Source organism: Melozone crissalis, unplaced genomic scaffold (genome assembly GCF_028551555.1).
Source record: "Melozone crissalis strain CALT ecotype California unplaced genomic scaffold, PUWL_Pcris_2 ptg000005l_1, whole genome shotgun sequence".
Taxonomy (NCBI): domain Eukaryota; kingdom Metazoa; phylum Chordata; class Aves; order Passeriformes; family Passerellidae; genus Melozone; species Melozone crissalis.
The window spans coordinates 29,566,677-29,590,170 of NW_026535783.1; the positions used below are offsets into that span (position 1 = coordinate 29,566,677).

The window sequence follows — 23,494 nt, forward strand, 5'->3', positions numbered from 1 at the left end:
CTAACATACATGAAGTACTGAAAGGGTTCACCCTTCTAAAGACTAAAAGTATTACATGGAAGAGTACCACTCAGTTTCCAGGGACCAGACAAACATTAAGGTTTCTACCTTTTAAAAGCTCCAACTTAAGCATGCAAGTGAAAATTAGAAAGTTGTGCTGCCTCTTTTGTGGTACAAGAGTTTGCAACCTTTATACTGAATTTTATTTATATATTCAGAAGATCATACATAACACTACTTTTAAAATGCATCTGATATGTTTTAGTGTAAGACGTCTTTTTAAAGGATTGCTCTGGGTTTGTTCAGTTTTAAATAAATTTGCCTGACATCAACTAACTCATCTGTAGTCTGTCTAGATGACACACAGCAAGTCCAAACCTTAAGACACTCTACTTAAGCAATTTATTTGTTTCTAAAACGGAAGAAAGGAAAATATATGGCATTTGATACTTAATAAAAAGAAATGCCAATTGTGTCTCACTTCAATAGATTAATTTCTCAATGCAGACCACTGCCTAGTTTGAGAGGTCAAATTCTAAGAACTTCTACTGTGAGCATTTCACCAGAAAAATCAACCAAATAGAACGTCCATTTTTGTTTACTTCTCCTCATGTTTACTAAAGCAAATGATGAAAATAAACATTAAAGACACCTGAAGCATAGAACCTACTTCATCACCATTGCAGCTACAAGTACTGAACTGAAAATTCATACGTGATACCCCTGAAATAATCAAAAATTCTCTCTTCCCTCACACAGCCTGTGTGCAACATGGCTGAACATGCAGGATCTTCTTAGAGCAAAGTGGAAGAAGTAACCAGACTAAAAAGAACTAGTAGGACTAAAGTTGCAGGCAGAGATGTTGTTGACTTGGAAATGGCAAAAAAAAAAAAGGGAGGAGGAAAGGAAGGGAAGTGGGCCTACAAAAGGCTTTTGTTTTCTTCACTGCACTCCTTCCTCTCTGGAGTCTGGAGTAGAAACAGACACCTGAATCTGCTCACCTTTCTGTTTTCAACAATCTTCATGAAGCCCACTTGCATAGTGCCTGATACTTAGAATTACAAAATCACCAGGTTTGGAAAAGACCTTCACAATCACCAAATCCAACTGTCCGCCCACCAATACCACTGTAATCCCATAACAACTAAACCATATCACCCAGCACCAGATCCAGATGCATTTTGGGTATCTGGCTCCCCTACCTGCCCTGCCCCGAGCAAACAATTCCAATTTTTGACTACCATAAAAATTTTTTTTTCTGATATCTAATCTGAATCTTCCTGTCTCAGCAGCAGGCCATTTCCTCTTGTCCTCTCACTGCATGCATGCTGGAAGAGACAGACCCCCATCTTACAACAACATCCTTTCAGGTAGTCGTAGAGAGTGATGATGTCCCCCCTTGAGCTCCTCAAGACTAAACAATCCCAGCTCCTTCAGCTATTCAATTTTTCCGGACTTTTCGAAGCCTTAGTGCCCTCCTCGGCACACATGCCAGCACCTCAACGTCCTTTTTAAAGTGAGAAGACAAATGAACACAGTACTCAAGGCATGGCCTCAGCAGTGTGGAGGACAGGGGACAACCATTTCCCTAGTGTAAAAACAAAGAATGTAACAGTACAGCCGGCCCAGCAAGTTTCAGCCTTGATCCATGAACATCAGCCAGCCTGCTGCAAGAAGAAGTTTTTGCATTTTTGCTTTCACGTCCCAGGTTGTGGAAGTTATACACACAACAGTTTCAGTCATCTTGGGCATCAGGAACAAGTGATTAGCAAGCACTTGCAAAACATGCCCAACTCTATGCAGGAATCATGCCGGATTTATGATCAAACCAATCTGGATTTCCAATTTAATATTTAATACTCTCTCACATATCTCTTATCACTCAATATAATTTAACTTGGCTATCAAAAACATCACAACACAAAAACCTGCTGAAATACTGTAAATACATTAAAAATAAACATATTGCAATAGAGCACAGGAAGTTTGTGGTGTGGCAGCAAAGGAACTGGCACCAGACATTATTTCATTTAACAGCTCTGTTAATCTGGAAGATGGCTAACAACATGTGAACTCTATTAGCAGAAAACTACTTACATTGAGAAAGCTACCAACAGCTCCAGGGCAAGAAAATAACAGTAAAAGCATTAAGCTACATCCTCTATCTAGTAAAATCAATGGCAGAGTTTCTTACTTAATAGGACAGGACCATGTTCCTGAGTTTGTTTCAGGGTGAGACAACAGAAATACACTGCTCAGGCAAACACCAGCTAAAGAAAATTGGAGCAAGATAAAGTCTATCACACGCAAATGAGTTTTACAGGTGTAAGAGACATGAAGAAAACTAAAATCCTAAAAAGAAATTAAATAAAAGAAGTGGTACTTCTCTGTAGTCCCCTAAAAAAATTAACATACAGTGTTTTCCAAAAATAAACTTTCGTGCATTATGGATTGCTGTTATTTAGGAAGAATGGCATAAAAAGGGAAAAACACATGTCTCATCAGGCTTGGGAGACAACTAAGTAATACAGATCAGTTGAACAGAGAAAAGTAAACATACTCGAAGAATGCTTTTCTATGGGCCACTGTTCTAGACAGATAAGAAAAAAACCAAAACCAACAACTTACAACACCTGGTAGAGGCTAAAAGAAGCTTAGCCAAAATTAACTATTTAGGTACACCTTACACATAGCTCTGGTGTAAGAGCCACTTTACTTCCTTTTGCACTATTAAACTCACTCCTGATCCTTTTAAACATCATCCAAATAGGCAAACATGGCAACCTTTTCCCACCCTGCGGAATGGGGAAAAGGCAAGATTTATCACAGGTAACAATGCAGAAAGTAGGCAATACTGGCTGGGAAACCACAGAGCTGGAAGTGAAAGACAGAAGAAGTCTGCATGCAGCAAGTGCTCCAGCTTTAGTAGTAATGCTTTGTGATTACACGTCTCATAATAGCTCAGACTTAAAAGACTTGAGCCAAGTGGTCTGGAAATACACACTTCCAGGTCATGAAAACACATCTAGAAAGCAGTTGGAAGAGGGAGGAAAATAAAAGCAAGTGATTCTTCTCATCATTAAAGAAGTAATGCCTAATACAAGGCAGTCACACCTAGATTCCTCCCAACCAATTCAGGCCATAGAGAGGAGCACACAAACACCTTCAAACTTAAGTCTACCTTCAAAATCACCATTTTGAATGGCATCACATTAGCATAAAAGGAACTTATCTTTCCTTAACACCACAAGAGGTCTAGTGCCTTGTAAAAATAATTAAGTCTCTATGAACACAACACAGAGGGGAAATAGGAGGTTTAAATCCTACAATTTATTCATTTAAGTAGTTTCAATATTCTATCCTGGGCTTTCTCAAAGCATTTTTCTTACTCTGAACATAAACAGATTGCCTTGGCAACTTTTCTTCCCACTCTCCGTTACACAGAACCGCTTCTCATGTTGATGACGTCTCCAAAAACGACAACTGCTTATGATAGGAAGGCTATACCAGAAGTGCACTGTGGGAAATACAGTAACCAAAAGCAAAAATGATTCACTTCCATCAGGCTTTGAGTTTGTTCCCATTCCTCCCTCTTCTTTCCAATTTTTCACAGCAGACTTCCTTCCTTGTTCAAACAACCGCAGAATGGTCTGGGTAGGAAGAGGCCTTAAAGATCACCTAGATCCTACATCCCTGCTGCAGGCAGGGACATCTTTCACCTAAACCAGGTTGCTCCAAGCCCTATCTAAACTGGCCTTAAACAATTCCAGGGATTGGGCATCCACAGCTTCTCAGGCTGACCTGTTCTAGTGCCTGATCATATTCAAAAGAATTTTTTTAATCTAAACTCATCCTCTTTCAGTTTGAAACCATTCTCTCTTGTAAAAAGTCCCTCCCCAACCTTGTTGTAGGCTCCCTTCAGGTACTGGAAGGCCACATTTAGGGTACCCCTAAAGCTTTCTCTTTTCCAGGCTGAACAGTTCTCTCAGCCTTTCCTCTTAGAAGAGGTGCTCCATCCATCTAATCAACCTGGTGGCCTCCTCTGAACACATACCCCAACAGTTAGTTAGGGATGCAGGTTCCACATGGGCTCTCACCAGGGGGAAGCAGAGGGGCAGAATCCCCTCCGTCCCCTTGCTAGCCACACTGCTTTGGATGCAGCCCAGGACACTTCTGGCTTTCTGGGCTCTCAGATCAGGTCCAGCCTCTCATCCACCAGCATCTTCTCAAGTCTTCTCAGCAGGACTCCTCATATGTTGTTCATATGTTCCCTGTATTGGCAACACAACCGTTTGTCAGCCATAACAAATGCTTTACCTTTCCCCTTGTTCTTCCCATGAGGAAAAGTTTCACTGAGCTTTATTACCCATAGTTTCATTTTTCTTGTCACCTTAAACTGTACATGCATAAAGAAGCAAACACAATCAAAGTACTATGTTCTGGAATGCTCCCCTGATAGTCTTGATCATCTTATATGTATCCAGCTTACTTTTAAGAATAATTTACTAACAACTCTATTTGAAAACAATATATCACATAATTTTTCTAAAGAGCTTCCGGTCTGTCACTAAACACTAAAATTCATCATTGATTTGTAGACCACAGCTCAAAAGTCAGAAGACTTTTAAGTATTTAAGTATTTAAGTATTAAAGTATTTGAGTATTTTTAATGTAATTAGCTCATCTTCTTAAACAAGACTCAGATGTTTTACTTTATTTGCTGAACCACAAAATAATCCAGGTGTCAATAATACAGCATTTTATCAAAACAGATAAAACATACCTCACCTCACAATTTAAGAAAAAAGGAGAGGAATGGTCAAACACCCTTTATGTCTCACTACTTACTACAGGCTCAGCTGTCATGCTACAGCTACAAAATGCATGAAACAGTATTTTAAGGGTAAAAAAATTAAGTGTAATAAACAAATCTGACAGATCTCCACTGAAAAGCTTTTAAACAATCTATTACGAAAAAAACCTACAATACAAAGATACTAGTGAGGAAAACCTAGATAATGAAGCAGGGGAAGTTGGGACATATGAGAGGTATTTTAACTGTTTTATCTCAATATCTGCCTCTTGGAAGCAGAAGGTTTTCCTTTACATTTTCAGACTAACAGACTAAGCTGTGTTCTCCACTGTTCACGGGACACTGCTTGAATTCCACACAGAAAGGTGGCTTTCACCAACTTAACAGTTGAGCTTCTTCAAGTTCTCAAATGTTGATGAGCAAAATCAGTCATCATCAAACTTGTATCTTCTGCAATTAATACCTTCTTTAAACATGTACACTGGTTTTTAAGACGGCACACTGTGCTGGATTCTAAAGTTCAATGTGTCCAACATGCAACCACAAATATAGCAAGTCTCCTAGTCTACACATAACTGTAAACTAAGGTTGGGTATGAAGGGCTGATATCTCTTCAATTTCCCTTAAAGTCCTCCACGTGATGTCACAGGGATGCATGGATGAAGAGACACCTTCAGCTGAACAGGTCTACAGTCCTGGTAGAGCTTCAAGACAGCTGTTATTTTCTGAGCTCTCTACTGACTGTTGCAACACACCAGCTATCACAAGACAGTAAACCTTAGCTACTTTCCTTCCAAGTTCTTCTGCGTGTGCTAGAGTCGGCAGCTACCTTACTTCACTGACACTCGTTTAAGCAGAGCAGTCAAAGTCAGCAGCAACTCAGCACTTCTTACCTTCACAAACCTAATGGCTCTGTCAGAACTAAATATTTTTTAAAGATGAAAGAGGTATACCAATGCACGTGAAAGGCCGTACACATAAAATATATTTTACAGCTAAGAGGTTTGTAAGGGTTTTTTGATTTGCAAGCATTTTTCAGTACAGTAACAGACCCAAATGTTGTAACTTAGAACCTATGGTATAGTTAATAGTGAGTCCATTTTTCTTGTGCACAACTACAGGATGCCTACAATTATTGCAAGAGGAAAACTAAAGGACCCAATTATTTACACACAACTTCTTTCATCTTCTTTAATTCTAAGGCTTGCTCGACCCTGAAGGCTATCAGATTTCCTCTGCAGTTTCTAATTTCTGAGATATTCCTGAGTCCAGCAGCTTCTCTAGAGTTTTTCAATTAACTAGAACAAACTACAGTGTGGACTTTAAGATTTGCTATACACTGCCAAGATCTCCAAACACTCAATACTGTGAAAGAACATGCAGGCAATGTCATCTTACTGATTAGGGACATTTAATGCCATGCCCTATTGCACAAACTAAGAAAGTGTCTGCTTTCTTGGAAAGTGGTAATTTTGGAAGAAGGACATTTAGAAAGAAGGAATAATAGGTTTGGAAGAAGCTCAACACAACATTTAATGCAAGCATGACAAGAGGGTTTATCAGCAGATGACTTGAAATACTTCCCCTGAAGAGATACATCACAGTACTTCTAAAGGTTTGAACCTGGAGTCCTGCACCTCATTCAACTATACTCTTGAAGTTGTTCAGTCTTGGCTAAATAAATGTATTCTGGTATGCAATTCCCAACAATCCATTCCTTCACTTTCTGGTAATTTTTCTTTAATTCCCCGTTAACATTATTAACTGAGCTTTGAGGCACAATAAGAATGATACCTCACAGTAACTGGCTCCAATACTTAAGGGCTGGATAATATTCTAACAAATTATGAGATAACCCAAAACTTATTAATATCATCAATTTATACTTTTTTTTTAATGTGACATGAGTTAAAATTGAAAGTTTGTACCTTGCAGATTCTCTGCTTCTACGTAAACTTCAGACAGCAATCTGCAGCACCACATTATCAGTAGCAATCTCTGCCAGTACAAATTTGACCAATAACAGTCAATTATTCAATTATCTACACTATAAAGACAAGTTTGTATTCTAATTGATCTTTATTTGTGTATCTTCATTTACAAAGCCTTTCTTCTACAGCAAAATCTCAAGCTGTTTTCTCTGCTCATCACAAACATCTTTCAGAATAAGGAACACTGTAGACTGTCAGGTCCTGCCTGGCATTTCACAGGCCTTATGGCAAGCAAGCTTGGAAAAGACACCTGCAGACCACAGTATCCATTCTTTCTGAATTCGGGACAGCAAATAGACTTTTATTCATCTTTGGAATTTTCTAAAACTGAAGATAACCAAGGGAGAAGAGAGCTGGAAAATGTGTCTGACCTACTCCTGAGTCAAGACATTACGCAGCTTCTACTCCATCTTCTTAAACCTGCAAGGTATCTAATTAATATAATCAACAGGTCATGGTTAACAGCAGAAATAACTGACTTTCATCCTGCAGAGTCAGAGATCAAACTATACTTTACTGACACCTTCATCTTACCAGAACAGTATAAATGATAGCAGGAAACAGGAATGGAATTAAAATCATCTAAGCTACCTTATGCACATCTAGACTGAAAAAAGCTTAGTCATTACATAGAAAGTTCTAAATTCTCTACAGTTTTGTGAAGCTTAGATGTCTTTCTTCAAGGTTATCCCTGAAATCACTTTCCCAAACTTACCTCCTTTTCCACAACTATTTTCAAAGAGTCTACTTTAGACGTGTGAAAAGTATACTAGCAATAATTCACGGGGTGAAGTTAGTGGCCTTATTTACTCTCAGGAAGTAAAGACAGAGGAAACTTTGGAAGCTGCAGAGGCATAATTATGTCAGTCCAGATGTGACCTCCCTTCCAGTACTGTTGCTCTCACTTCATTGGTGGATCGTAAGCTGCTTCTCACTACAGAGACCTTCCACTTACAGAGATAACCCACACTTCAGCCTGCATGCTGAAATACACAGAACAGCTGTACACTAAACACCACACCATCTCAGCATTCCTGCCTACATTAAAAGCACATGCAAATATGCAATAATTCAAACATTTGCTATGTTGAGTAGAAGAGATGTGATGGTATCCTGAGCACAGAGAAGCCTTTGTGCCCAAACCACAGATTTCTTCAAACTTAATTTCATTCTATCATTAAAGAAAGTCCAACTTTCTTTCAGACAAGGGTTTATAATCAAAACTCACAGCAGTTAAAATTCATTCCAGGTGAACAACAATTTCTGAGCATGCACAGCTAATACACACACATACACACACAGAGGTAAACATGCAAAAATATTTTTTCAGCAAAACTGAATGCCAATTCTAACCAGAATCATTTATTTGGAGATAAAGTCAGAAGTTACTGATGATCACACACGAGGTCCTTACATGACTACATACTAATGCATTTGTGACCTTGAAAATCATGTATGATCTATTGCTGCCGGCACTAGGATACTTGAGATACCTATCAAGTGCCCAGAGTGTCGCCTGTTTAACAGCTCACAGCACCGCTCTCCAACCAGGCACCTCCAGGGCACCGCTATTCATCTGCTAAGTTATTCTGATGTTGTTCTAGGCACACACCCAGGTGTTTATTTCTAGAAGCTGCCATGAAGTTCCTCCCATACCATCAAGCATCCAGAAAGCAACTCTGTTGGTCTGAAAGCTGGTCTGGAAATTTGTTTAAAATTACAATCCTAAGATGAATATTGATATTTTTATCTGTCACATTAATTTATGCTGATTTGTACACTGTTTATACATAGATTTCACTTCATCCTTTCTAATTTTTAGAGTAAATACAGTCACATAGAAGGAGCCATTAGAAATCACCGCCAGTCAAGAATAATGGCTGCTTTAGTATCGATGAGCTAACAGTAAATAGCATTTACACTAGGAATCAACTGTTACTGAAGAGTTTTATAAACAATGACTCTGCCCAAGAAATAATTAAAGAATACATCAGTCATAACCTAGTAAAGGTTTCACTACTAAAGGCACCTCATCACATCAGCCAACAAACAAAATCAAAACACAAATCCATCTCTGTATCTGCTGCCTAAAACCCTTCCAGCAACAGCTTTTTTCCTGAAATAAGCGAGGACAAGTTGTGCACCAAGAAACACCAGAGCTTTGCTTTTCAAAGAGGCTTACAGAGGCAGGCATTAAATTTCTACTCCACTTGCACTCAACAGGGTCTACAGCTTCCCAAGGGGTTGTTGAAAATCCCACCCAGAGCACTCCTCAAAGGACGAAAGTAGGAGAGGGAGAGCACAACAAGGGGAAAAAAGAATAGTGACAACAAAATAAGAGGGTAAAGGATAAGAGATCAAAGGCAAAAAGAAAGAAAGCAAAGATAATTTATCCTACCAGAGACAGCACCTCTTGTCAGTCAAGACAAGAAACATTGCCTCCCAAAAAGAATCTGGCACCAGGAAGTGGCAGAAGGGGGAAAGACCAATCTGACCTGAGGTAAGAAAAAGAAATGTAGTTATATTTTTTTTAGAACTTTGTTGTTTCATCTTACTTTTCCAGCACATTTTTTAAAAACATTTTTTAAATTAATATTTTTCTTCCTCTGTATTTTTGTCAGTTTTGGCAGTGGGATGATACAAATCATATGCAGAATACGATCAACAGTATTTTGATAAAAACGAGAAATTAAAGACAAATTTTAAGTAATGTGGGGGCATAATATGAAGCGATAGCTGCCAACAGTATATACTAATGAAATGTCCCAATGCGTAAAAAATTTGGAAGAATGTACTTACATGTATAAAACTCACAGCAACAGAGTACAAGACCACTAATTTCTACCTGTAAGAAACTTTGCCGACTGCCTACTGCCTGTTGGCAAGATAAAATCTACACCTGATATCCCATGTGGACATGGGAGAAACATAACTGTCTCTTTATGTCCAGGTTCCAAGTTTATAGCAACAAAAAAGTTGTAACCAGGTCTCCAACTGAGAATGGGGTGACTTTTAGAGACAGGCTCCTAGAAGCTCCAAATAAAGCAATCACAATAGAAAGAACTAACACAAACATGAAATTCACTTCAGGGTGACAAATGAGCAATAAAAAGGAAGACTCACAACAAGCAAATCATATACTATACCTAAAATTTTTTACAAATATTTAAACATTAAAAACGAAAGAAAATAAAAGTTTCATCAAGTGAATCCATTCATCCTCCCCCTATCAACTTATTCAAACTATATTCTCAGAACAAATCTGGCAGGTGGGGCAGAGTAATTTCTTTGTAACGTATCAGAGTTACATGACTTCTAGTCATACTTAAAAATTAGTTCGAAACTATAACAAGTAACTTCAAGTGGAAGAAATAAAGCCATTACCTGCACACACCTCTGATACACAACTCCAAGGCTTCTGCGATGCTGCCTCACAATTTTTACTTGGCACAGATCTCACTTCTAAACTTAGTAAATGGCAATAAGCCACACAAAACTTTTCAAGTAGATCTGAACTGAAACATTGGGTTTATACTTATTTTCTGAAACAGTGAAACTAATGAGCTTGTCTCTATGCCTCACACTGAATTCCAAATGCTTACTTTACTGTGTCAAAATGCTACACTGAGAAAAAAATGTGAATAACAATTAGGTATCGATATACAGAAAACTATTGGAGAAAGTTCAATCAGACACTCAAGTGATGCTCAAAGGAAAGAGAGCTAAGATTTAAGATCCCTGACAACCAAATTTGAATCAGAAGTAGTTAAAATACACGGAGCAGAAAGTTTAAGATAAAATCCAAAGCTTTAACTGTTAAATCTGGATATGAGGTAGCTTCAAGAACAATCAATAAATGGTCTCCATAATCTCATCACACAGTGTACGAAAAAGCAGTTCAATTTTATTCCTTCCCTTGAATTAATGGAATTTCTTCCTGTATTTGAAAAGGGAGACCACAGATTATTTTTTATGCAGTGATACCTCTTTTTCAAATTCTTTATCAGCCTTTCTGAGGCAAACACCTTTTCATTTTCTGTCCATGCAATAACTGCCCCTCACACAGCCTTACCTCTTGAGTCACTAACCGCACTCTGCTTGAGTTTTCTGATCTGCCTTAATAATGTTGTTTCTGTATGAGTGAGCAACACTTCTGCCTATAGTTGAAGTTTTGTACACCCTTCTCCATTATGTCTCCACTTTCAGAACCTACAGCTACCAAATCTGCTCATCTGTTGTAAATCCTGTGAAGGGGAAGAACACATTGCATGTGGAGGATTTACCCCAAATGATTGCAGGAACAAAAATCATGAAAGTTCACTACCTTACCCACATTAGAATATATGTATCCAAAGTATCAATCTATGGTCAGAACCCATCAGATGTCATCTAACATAATTATATTCCTTTCTTAAAAAATGCCACCTTATTCAGTCCACCAGTGTGTACAATGTTCAGTAAACAAACAGGAGAGAGCCCCTGTTTGTTTCGTCCTCCTTGGTGAGCATGAGCCCTCAGTTATCACAGAGTTCAAAGAAATTTGCACTGACTATGAATTTTCTCACTGCCTTCTCTCTGTAAGCATTTTAACTACAGCATTTCAGCGCAGCCCAAACATAAATTAATTAAATTCAACAACAACTTCTAAGCAAGATCTCTCTTCCCTTGAAACAGAGGGAAAACACAGCATGTAAAGAATAAAACTCTAAATCTGCTGAACTCAGTCACGCAATCTGAGATGCTAAAGGATGGATTTTTAAGAATTCTTGATTTTCTACAACTAAGTGTTCTTTCAAAGCTCACTGCTGAATTAATACAGCTGCAGGTGTGAATGCTCAGATCCCGAAATCCCAAACCAGGTCTTCATAAGGAACAAACAGCTAACAATTACCCATGAATTCTTGACGAAGTAACTCGCCTAGCAGTTCACATGAACTGCAACAGAGGACAGGACAGCTGATCGAGCTTTCCACAACAAAGCTCCGCTGTCAACACCTTGGCCATCCTTTCTTTCTATAATATCTGTATCTGCTCATCTGCTGTACACTCCCAAAGACTGAGCAGTGGTCTAACACAGAGAACCATCCTGCACACCCTAAAGAATGCAGGGTGGTGTGGAGTAGATAATATGCAGCTGTGCACAAAATAAAGATACCCAAACAAGGTTGAATTATTGCTGTCTCTGCAATCTGTCTCTGGTACATCCCAATTCCTGAGCAACATTCTTCAAATATACTGCTGTGTCCAGCAGCTTCTTGAATGTATTAACACTTTTTGTGTTAGTCACTGATTTGGTTTTGTATTTAACAATAACAGAAGTAACCTAACAATAAAGACACAACAATGAACACAAACAACTCTCCCTCAAATGTTATCAGTAATGTAAACATGCAAAAGTATTTGAAAAGCTTTCTTCTTTTTATTTAACATGTATGAATTTTATTTGTCTAGTAGTACCACTCAAGCAATTTTCACAGCTCTACAAATTTCCCCCGAATCCCTTCGTGTTCAAATCAACATATGAAAGAGAGCTTTTTTACCACTTGTTTTCTCTCTTCACCCCCACCCAATACTGCTAAAAGTATCACAGTTCTGTTCCAGTTTTCCTGCTTAAGATATCGGCTATCAGCCTTTCAACATCAGTAATTTATATCTGATCTTTTTCTCCCTTTTCTCATGATGGTGCAATTATTTTTTATAAAGACCTGAGAGAAAAAGCTCCCTTTACAAACATTTTTGGAGGACCTTGTTCAGACTCTGCAGCAACTTGCTGCACAGCAGCTTGGTTCACACAACTTCCTAAACCAGAAAAAGAACCCTTTTATTAAAATGTAGCTTCCGTAAAGCCAGTAAGTATCTTACCAGTTAAAATATAAATTTTGTTTCCAGCTCTTTTTATCATTAAATGATGATTCACTTTTCTACTGAAATCAAATAAGTTTAATAAAAAAGCAAATTACAGTGTTCAAATATTTCCAATCACATTTGCAGCTGTTTACATTTAATGTTAACATTTTTGTGCCTAAACATGGCTCTTGCTAGTCAAATTGTCACACTAACTCATTTTCAGATACTGCACTACATCTGTAATTAGATGCATTAATATGCTTCCATAGAGTAAAACGAACAAGAGTATGAAACACTTTGCATATGCAGGCAGAAAATGCTTCAAAAGACTCAAATATTACTGCAAATTCAAAAAATCTAACTGTTTTATGTTATATGCACAACTTAATCTAGACTTATGTTCTACAAAAGAGATTACAATGGCAGCAACATATGAAAGAATTAATGCTTATTCTGTATTGTGAAATACAGCAAACTCCTTGTTTGGAGGAGATGCAAGTAAAGTAAGCACTGGAAGGCAGCAAGTTGTAACTAGTCTCACAGAGGCACATTTCATTACTACACGCCACACTTCACCAACACTGTACCTTGGGTACTTTGTATGAAAAAGATGCAGTCTTGTTAAGTGAATTAGAAGTTTTACAATGCAAAAATATATTAATTCTGCATTTTGTGTGGCACCTTTCTAACCGACACCATATGAAGTATTAAGTTATGTATCAACTGGTTGAGCACTGGAGTTTGTAGTATCCTTCTGCAGTTCAAGTATGACACAGTGATTGCATCACTACAAAGGGCAGAAATTTCTCTTGCTATTAATGTTTTCAAAAAGTTTGTTTCAGATTAAGTTTTATGTTTTATATTGTGACCTTACAGAAGACATCATCAACCCAGACTCCCAATCTTTTCACTGTATAGCCAGAGGACTGGAACTAACATTACCCTTGTACTAACGGTTTTCATGTGGTTGGTATATATTCAACTCTAACTGATTTCTTCAATTTCAAAAATGAAGTTACAAGCATTTCCTTAAAAAAATTTACTTATTTACTCTTCCAATACAAATAAGCACTTGATTTCGATATCTCTAAGCAACACATTTATGTATACAAAGAAAAGGAGAACAGAAACACTGGCTCCCTGCACTAAAAGGATCTCAAAGCCAGAGAAGAATATTCAGAAAGGCCATGTGGTTCCTGACAGTCACTGTTCTCCCTCCCTACTGTGTTACCACCATCCATTCACAATTTACTTCACTTGGGACTAGGATTACCTGCTGATTTTGTAAGAAGTACTGACAAATGGGAACCTGCAAAAAAACCCAGAACCTGCATTGCTGATAGCTCCTTGAAGCTAAAAGGCTACCTCCTTTAGTGAGAAGAAGCAGAACAGGATGGAATTGGGTCTGGGAGTGAGGCAAAGAGCATGAGAGATGGAGAACTAAGTGATGCAGGTGATATGGAACTGGGAGCCCTCTGGAGATGCCAGCTGTAGGGAATTTGAACCCAGGCCAGTTAATGCTGTTGCGACCTAGTTCCACAAAACAAGTTGCAAAAATGGTCCTGTAATGATATTATTGGAAGTCGCAATTTGCGATTTTTCTGCTGTCCTGGGTGGTGTCTACTGCCAAATAAGAGAATCATTGCCACATGTTCACAAAAAGACAGAACCTGCAAGAAGCAAAATACCTCTTCATAAATTTTTCACAGTGTAAAAAAAAAAAATTTACCTACCTGTTCCTTGTAGGCTGCCAAATATTACACCATCACCTATTCCTCCACAGAGGGGTTAACCCAGAGAAACACAGCATATTGCTCCTATAAAGGGGAACAATATGAATACCAAGACCAGAGAATGACCTCAGGTTGCATTCTACAAAACCAAAGGCTAGCCTCTTAGCACCAAATCACAGAACAAAAATGGTTTTGAAAAATTAGAAAAGCCTAGCAATGCCAAGAGCTAAGTACTTAACTCTTGACAGTATTACCAAGGAAGTCTCTTGAACACTGAATAAACACATTAAAAGAAGCAACACCAAATTCTAGTTGGTGTCCATTTTCCTGGATTTGGGAGGAACAGCAGTCTGGACCTCATATGCGAAATGAGAGCACAGTGAAAAGGCAGGCTGTGGCGAAACTTTTTGTGAAGGATAACAAAATCTCACTTTTAAAAAAGCAACAACAAAGCCAAATAACCAAAATACCCCAAACAATTGTTTTGTAAAGATTATTATCTCAAAGAGGCAGTCAAGAAAGCCCAATGGAAAGTAAATCTCCCTCAGATGCTTTACAGCCTACTTCAAGTCCCAAGCTCTTAGAATTCTAACTTCTCCAGCATTTACATACTCAAATACATATGTTTCCACCATCAAACTGGTACAGCATCCCGATTCTGCCAAGAAATATCAATAAATCTTGTTTGTAACTTTGTGTATGGACCATTTTTAAAAAAGTACAGAGAAAGAAATTAACATAAACATGATTAAAACTTGCTTTTCCCCATACTCTTCCAAGACCGCCATCCCCAGACTAGTCATACTGGATCAAAAACTGTCAGCTGTGAATAACCTTGCACAGTTCTGAAGCAAGAATCACCTTTCTTTTTGAGTATATAATTTCTATGGATTTCCAGAGTTCTACCAAAATCAAGCCCCCAAACCTCTTATTCACAAAAGTGGGAAGCCATCCCTCCCTCACTAATATGTGTTATTCTATTCCTGTAACTAAAGTTGCCTTAAAGAACATACCTGAAGTGTGAAGTAAGAGGAGAATCATTGAGAAATTAAGAGACAGACTAGCTTTAAAAAAAAAAAAAAAAAATCACAAGGATACAGTGGTAGATGTCATTTGAAATCTCACAGTGTTCTCATGGTTTCAGGAATGCGTTGTTTGTTCACACACACACCTGAGAAGTCCACATCCAGGATTCAAAACTCACACTCACTGACCAATTAGGTAATTAATTAGGGAATTATCTCTTTTTTTCCTAACTAGGGGTGTCTAAAAGAATCTGCTTTGGAAAGAGAATATTAAGCCCAATTTCATACACAGTCACTCTTTTACAAACACCAACAAATATCAAAGACAGGAAATGTAATTTTCCCTGCCACAAACACTTTACAACTGAAAGGAAAATTCATGCTATAGTCTCCATAAGAAACACACAAGAAAACCTAGTTTCAAATTCTATTTTAACAAAAAGAAAGGGATGGAATGTCTTTTTCACACATATCACTGCTTCTTATAATAGTCCATGCATTTATCACTGAAAATCACTAAAGAACAACATATGATATCACTTATGACTACGATAAAACTCGCATAATTTTAACCTGTTCAAGTCAGAAAAGCCTGCATTCCACTATTGTGCGTTAAAGAGAGTATTATGGATACATGCATAAGAGCAGATACTTGCAGACTGCATAATCCTACTGTACCACCACCAATAGAAACTTTGTGATCAATCATTTAATTTCGGTTAAAAACTGCATCTTTTACTAAAAAAAGTCTATCTCCACCCTCCTGGGAAAACATGAAGGCAGGGGGAGAAGGGGAGAAAAAGCGGCAGCCTTAGTAAGCTTTAACAAGTAAACAACCAAAAAAAGTTAGTTGATTCAGGGAAGACAGTTCTTTGATAGAGACGCACACGTACTTGCACAAACAAGAAGTCTGCAAAATACTACAACATACACCAAAAGCCCTGCCTAAAATCAAGCTACCAACTAGAAGCCAGCAGTATGAGCCACAAATATCGAATTCTCCTATAATGTTTCTGTCAAAATGTTTTAAGATTAGATAAAATGTAGAAATTATAAATTAGATAAGAGAAAATTAAGGCAATACTGTATCATGTTCGTAACATGGCAGAAAGTTATCTTTTCAGACGACAAACCTTGGTTTTATAAAATACTAGTTCAAACACTTTACCCACTGGTAAACAAGCACGGAAAAGCCGATCAACTTTCTCTCCTGGTTTCATACTCCCATCTTTTTCCTGCAGAAATTCCTTTCTTACCTTCCATCTCTCCCTCCACCCTGCTCCTTCTGACTAACTATCCACTGAACTCCTGCACGGCGGTAAACACAACGGGACCAGAGGCAAGCAGCACACAGAGAACACGTTTCTCCGGCGGCCTCAAACATGCCACTACTACACTAGCACCGGCCTTCTCGGCCGCAAGGCAAAACCGAGGGAAAACGGGTAGATCACGGGGCCGCCAGAACACAACCCACCCCTCGTCAGGGCCAGGCAAGCTGCCCGCACACTTCTGCCCCGGGCCCCGCTTCTCTGGCACCCAGGAGGGCCCTGGAGCGCGGAGCCCGGCGGGACCGGCCGCGGCCGACACGTCGGCAGGGCCGCCCCGCGCCACCGCCCACCCACGGCGGCCGGGCCCGCCGGGGACGCCGCACCTCGCTCCGCCCGTCCTTCGGGCGGAGGAGCGGGCCGGCTCGACCCCCCCACCAGCCGTACCTGCGGCCCGGCCCCGCCCGGCGGAGGCCGCGCGGCGAACGGGCCGTACCGGCCTCCCCCGCTATGACACTGCAGAGCGCGGCCCGCCCGCCCGGGCCTCTCCTTCCTTCCGCTGCCGGGCCCCGGGCCCCGCTCCCGGCGGCGCCATGATGATGATCGGCCCCCAAGGCCGCCGGGCCGGGCCCCACCGCCGCCGCCAGGAGCGGCCTGGGCGCCCCGCGCCGCTCACCTTCATGTCGGGACATCCTAGTCCAGAGACGGCGGCCCAGGCCTGTCTCGGGGCTCCCGCGGGCAGCTCGGGCGCAGCTGCGGCCTCGCCCCCCGCCGCCGCCCCGGTGCGAGAGGAGAGGGGCCGGGGCTGGGCCGGGAAGGGGGCGAAAACACAAGAGGCGGCGAGGAGCCGGCCTCCCTCCTCCTCCTTCTCCTCCTCCTCCTGCCTCCTCGCTCGCCCTGCGGGGGGCGGATCCGGCGGCAACGGCTTCCCGGGCGCCGTGACACGGTGACTCCGGGCCCCGCCGGCCGCTGGCGCCGCCTCCCGCGCCGCTCCGCCCCTGCCGCACCAGCGACGGCGGCGGCCGCGCTGGAGCCTTCCCGGCCCCGGCCCTTGCCCCTTCCCCTTCCTCCTCCCGCCCCGGCCGCGCTGCTGGAGGAAGAGGAAACTCCCCGACAGGGCGGCGGCCCTCCCGCACGGGCTGCCGGGCCAGGGCGGGCTCCGCCCGGGGCAAGGAGGCGGTCGAGGTAACGGAACCCAGCACCGGCCTGACCCAAAGGACATGCATTAATCAGCTTTTTTCATGTAAAAGGAGCGGAGAAAGAGCGGTAGAGAACTGCGTGCCCTGAGCCGGCGTTCTGTCACTGATCGCGTTACTCATTCTGCCAGATTTGGGGAGCTGCGACTCCAGGCACAAGGCTGGAGTCTTTCTTTCGTGGTTTGGGTTTTTTTCTTGGTGTTTTTTTTTGTTTGTTTGTTTGTTTGTTTTCTTTTGTGAGGGGTTTTTTGTGGTTTTTGGTTTGGTTTGGTTTTTTGGGGGTTTTTTGTTTTTTGTTTTTTTTCCGGGTTCTGCTTTTGTCTGGCCTTCAGAGGACTGCCAGAAGTGTCCTTCAGTTAAACTCCAGCTCTGTGGAAAGGATGCCCACAGTGTGCCGTGTGTTGTCCCACTTGCAGAAGCACAGAATAGCTTGACTTGAACTAGAAGGGACTCAAAAGGATCATGAAATCAAACTCCTGGCCCTGCATAGGACCAGCCCCATGAATGACAACATGTGCCAGAGAGCGTATTTGAATGCTTCTTGAACTCTTTCTGGCTTGGTGTTGTGATCACTTCCCTGGAGAGCCCATTCCACTGCCCAACCACCCTCTGGGTTAAGAACCTCTTTTTAATGTCCAGCCTAAACTTCCCCTGACACAACTTCATGCTGTGCCTTCGGCTCTTGGCACTGCTCATCATAGATAATAGATCAGTGTCTGCCCCTCCTCTTCCCCTCACGAGGAAGTTGTAGACTGCAGTGAGGTCTCCCCTCAGTCTCCTCCAGGCTGAACAGATCAAGGGACCTCAGCCACTTCTCATATGGCTTCTCCTCAAGACCCTGTACTCCAGACAAGTGTCTTGGTCTGTCCACACCACAAGGACTTTTCATCCTGTCATTGTTGGCTTCCTACCCCTTCATGGAAGTGGGCCAGTCTTGAAACAAGTGAGAGACCTGCAACAGAGCCATGTTCCTTCCCTGGTTCAGATGCACAGGGCATATATTTCATGCATTTTCTTTTTGCCTTTCTTACTGTGACTTCCTGGCCTTTCCCTAGATTCCATCCATGATAATAGCACCATCTTTTTTACCTTCTCCCACGTGCTTTTGTTTTCTTGAAGTTTTCCATCTACTGTGCTCATGGCATTCCTTCATCTTTTGCCTTTCCCAATCCAACACCTCTATCTTCTCCACTGTCTTACACCACAGCTCCCACATGTTTGCCTCAGCTGCAAAATTCTTAAGCATTTATGTTGGTGAAAAGTCTTCTTAGTCTGTTTCAAAGGCTGTGAGGGTCCACAGCAGTGCAGCTTAAGTATCAAGGTGCTCAGAAAGGTAGGAGTGAACCAGAAGGTGTTGAAAGGAGGAAGTGCCAACCTCGTTCCTGGCACCACCTCACTCCCATGCCAGTTGCATTACACAGCCTCTGCTTGACATAGTACATGCGTGTGCACTCTTTGTTCCTGGTACAAAGGTGTTGCTGGTGTCTGAGCAACTGGTTCACTTCCAGCTTTCCTTTAGCTATGTGCAGTTTCATAAACAGTGCCTACTGAAAAGATAGCTTGGATCTAAAAGTCTAAAATTCCAGTCGGTTGTGGGCATTTCCAGTGGCAGCAAGCAATACCTGTGAATTCTATAAGGTGTAGGGGATAATTTTGAGGACTATTTTGATGGGAGCTAATGACTTCACTGCTTATGAAAACAGAAAGACAGTCAATGACCATGCAAAAAGGTTGCAAGAAGTACACCACAGATAACAAGAACCTGAGGAGCACTTTGCAGCTGTCATAATACTCACTACCAAACCATGAAAGCATGTCTCAGGAGTGTTTGTCACCAGTCTAGTTCTGGTGACAAAACTGTACCTATCCTGCCAGCCTTTCACAGCAACAGTACACAGACTAGAGCAGTTAGTAGGATGTGTTTTTCTGCTTTATTTTGTCACCAACAATTTTAAATGCAAATGGCAACTGTTTCTCCCAGATGCAAATTACAGACCACCAGTTGCTCCCTTTCATCTCTAGAAGAGCAAGCTTGTTTGCAAGCTAGTAACTTGGCTGGCTAGAGATATTTCATTTCTGTGAGAGACTGTGGCTCCTCCTGAAGATAACTTTCCTCCCTCTGAGCACTACAATGCTGTGTTGACTGGGCTCAATTTTATCTTGTTACACAATAGTGACCTTCCACAGGAGCTTCTCCCCATGCATCTGATAAAATACAGACTGCATGCCAGGTATTTCAGTGGGACCTGGAAGACTCTGTGCTTAATCTTGGAAGTCCTTGATCTAATCATCTTGTTTCTCAGCATTTTAGTTAAAAATCAGTTCAATAAACTTTCCTCTATTAAGTGTTTCTCAGATGGATATCCCTTGAGTACACATGGTGCCTCTTCCGTGGCGTATTCTCCATCTTTGTAGACTTGAAGTCCAAAATTAAAACTGTAATCCTGTTATTACTTCCTGTTTTCTTGCCTTAAGGCCTGTATTTATACCCAAAGACATAGTATAGATAAAAGCTTTGGAGCTTTTGGAATAATGCTAGAATATGCCTGCACGTGCAGCATTATATGCAGCACCTGCATTATATCCTTCAGTGGGAATTTTGCTGATTTTCTCTTCTGCAAATATAGCAAATACTGCAAATGTAAAATGACTAGTAATTAGGATGTGGCAACTCTGTCTGTATGTGCAAAGAGCTACATAACAGAATTTGAATGTCCTTTACAAGGTCATGGCCACCAGTAGAAAATATTATTTTCTTAGCATTATCGTGATAATAACCTATACTGTCCTGGTTTTGAACAATACTGTTTGTCAAACCCACATGCTGCTATTCCACAGGCAGAATGAGAAAGAAAGATTTTAGTTAGGTTTATGAAGTTTTGGTGTGGATGAATCTCTCTGCCTCTAAGGAAGAAGCCTGCCATAATTGGGTTTCTTGGTCTTTCTCTCCCATGCACCAGAAGAATTCATAGGTGATAGTTCCTTTAAAGCCATGAGGGAAAAAAATTCAACATTAGTATCTTCCCAATGAATAAAAGCAAGCTGAGAAATAAAAATTTTCTTACTCAAAGTCATTCAAGGTCAGAGCCAGACAAGGGACTAGAGACCCAGTTCTCACAGCAAATTAGGCCATTGGATAAGCCACAGTAATAAACAGAAAAATTGATGGATTTTCCCAGCATATAATAATACTGTGATAAAAATTGTGTCTGAAAGTCATAAAAATCCTCTGAAATAGGGGAAGAAATGGTTGTGTGGTCTCATGCAGTTCCTTTCTCTGCCATTGTAAAAAGGGTGTCTAGAGCAGACCAGGAGAAGTTTGACCACTGGACAGTGGTCACTGAGCTTTGAATTGAACAGTAACATCCTAAAGCAGAACTCCTCAGTGTTAAAACTGTTATATTAGGAGACAATTGCCATTAATGTCCTCAGAACTATTCATTCCTTTGTAAACTACTGAAAGCCCGCTGAGACTGTGTTTTCAACTTGCTTCAGTGCTGATATATCCAGTGCCTGCTATGCCAACAGACTTCATCCATTTGAGGAACGCTTTACTTTGCTTGAACACGTCAGTATCAAAGCTGAGCAGCCCACTGCACGCCACAGGAGCTCCTTGCAGGTTTGGTGGTTCAGGCTCACACTTGGAACTAAAAACACTAGAATGGTACAAAACTCACATCAGTTGCTTGCTCATCATTAGATGCATATGGAACTGTGATGCATACATACTCAAATATCAAATTTTACATTGGTACATGTCAGGGCCTTCCACTGCACTTTTCTGCTGTTTTTCTGCCTCCTTTTGCTCAGTAGTGGTTCAACATGATATAGAGTTGCTTCCTGGCTGTGTTCAGCATATGTAAATAAAGCTTTTAAGAAAAATACAGTCTTGCTGCTTTCTAATTTATGAGGAAAGTCCCAAATAACTTATTCTTACTTTCTGCTTTACATTCTCTGCCAAGGAGGCCTGGTTTGCCATGATAACAGTCCAGAAAACACAAGGACCTTGGGATTCCTATGGCAGGATTCTAGGTAGGAAATGGTATTTCTGCATAAATAGTTCTTAATAACTGAATTTTTTCATGTTCCCAGGCCTGCTTATGGTGTCTCACAATCCACCTTGAAGTGTCCAAAGCACTGGAACTGCACAAGTGAAATGGTAGGAATCAGGAACATCAGACGGCTTTGCTTAGTGAGTCCCATTTGGAGATTTTGCAATGGAATACAAGCATCTCACTGGATAAGAGTGGACTTGAATTTCAGCAGATTTTTTTCCCTCACATGGAAACTACTTGGCCTTAGAGCTATACTCTACTAAGCACAACTAAATATGCTATAAATTGCTCATTATCAGTTTAAACTTTTATTAGAAGTTCTTACTTTGAATTCTGGACACCACTAGGATGTGCAATGGAAATGCTATGCTGCTACGTCCATAATTTACTGGCAACCAGCAGTTGCAAAAGCAGTTTCATTTTTTCACACATACAGTCCAGGAGTAAATATCACTTCTGTCTTCTTTCCTGAGCTGTGGTGATGTGTTCTTTTTTTTATCTTAAAATTGAGAGGCAGATGCTGTTAAGGGATAAAGGGGTTTTTATCTCGTTATTTAATAAGGATTTTTATGGTGCAACACTTCACCAAGATGTAGCATGCTGAAACGTACACTCCCAACAGATTGTGTATACAATTTTATAAACGTTGCAAATCAGCATTTCCAGTAAAGATGCCCTAATAAGAGGCTTGAATGAATAGCGTGATATTCCCTTCCTGAAGAATTTCTTCCTGGGATGGGCTTAAACCTAGTTTACAGGATGTATTTTACAGATGTATTTTAGAGAGGCTTATTAAGACAGGGCTACACCAAGGCAAGAATATCAGCTTCTGATGAAAGCTTTTACGCCCTCAAGATAGCGTAGGGCTTTCTGGACTCCAGTTGCAGGCCTTTAGGATGTTCTGGCCTAACAGAATACCAGGACTATGTTAAGCTATCAGATTTAAGGAATTACAAGTATGGATGTTAAAAGCACTGAGGATACATGAAAGGTATATAAAAGAAAAGACAGAAAATTGTCATGGCATGAGTGGTATCCCCATATTCACCTGCACATACCCTGAAATCACTGCCACTCCCAAGCCCTCTGTAACAGATTTTGCATTATCCCAGAATCCTTTTGCAAGTCGGACAGGTGGTATTAAGAGGTTAAGCTGGTGGGAACTTGTACACAGCCAGACATATGTGTGCAGGTACTGCATAGAATTCTAATATACTGCTGTTCTTTTCCTTCTATCAGTAAGTGTGTCTGGTCTTCAGCAAAATGAGGAATTGCCTTGTTTATCTCCTCCATTTTGGAGTCTGCATTCAGAGGTTACCCCAGATTGGTCCTTCACTACTGTGAGCTTTCATCTTCTTTGTAGTCAGTTTTTGATGCTAGTTAAGATACCAGATGTTGATATAAAGTTTAAAGTGCCCCAGCTAACTCCTTCTCTTTGACTTTTCTGACCAAACCATTATGAAGAATTTGAGTCAAAACAAACACTGAAAATTCATCAAATCATTCTGTCCTTTTACAGAAATACTCCAAACTGACCACATACCCTTGTAATGGCGTGGCTCCAGTGGG

General features: G+C 40.8%; 1 protein-coding gene across 1 annotated transcript in view; it reads right to left on the reverse strand.

Moving 5' to 3' along the window:
* The window catches only part of LOC128941786 (E3 ubiquitin-protein ligase KCMF1), a 45,306-nt gene extending 27,406 nt beyond the window's left edge, over positions 1-17,900 (reverse strand). The window contains exon 1 of the mRNA XM_054283731.1: positions 17,351-17,900. Coding sequence (XP_054139706.1) covers positions 17,351-17,900 — 550 coding nt within the window. The remainder of the gene's footprint in view (positions 1-17,350) is intronic.
* Positions 17,901-23,494: the final 5,594 nt, after the last annotated feature.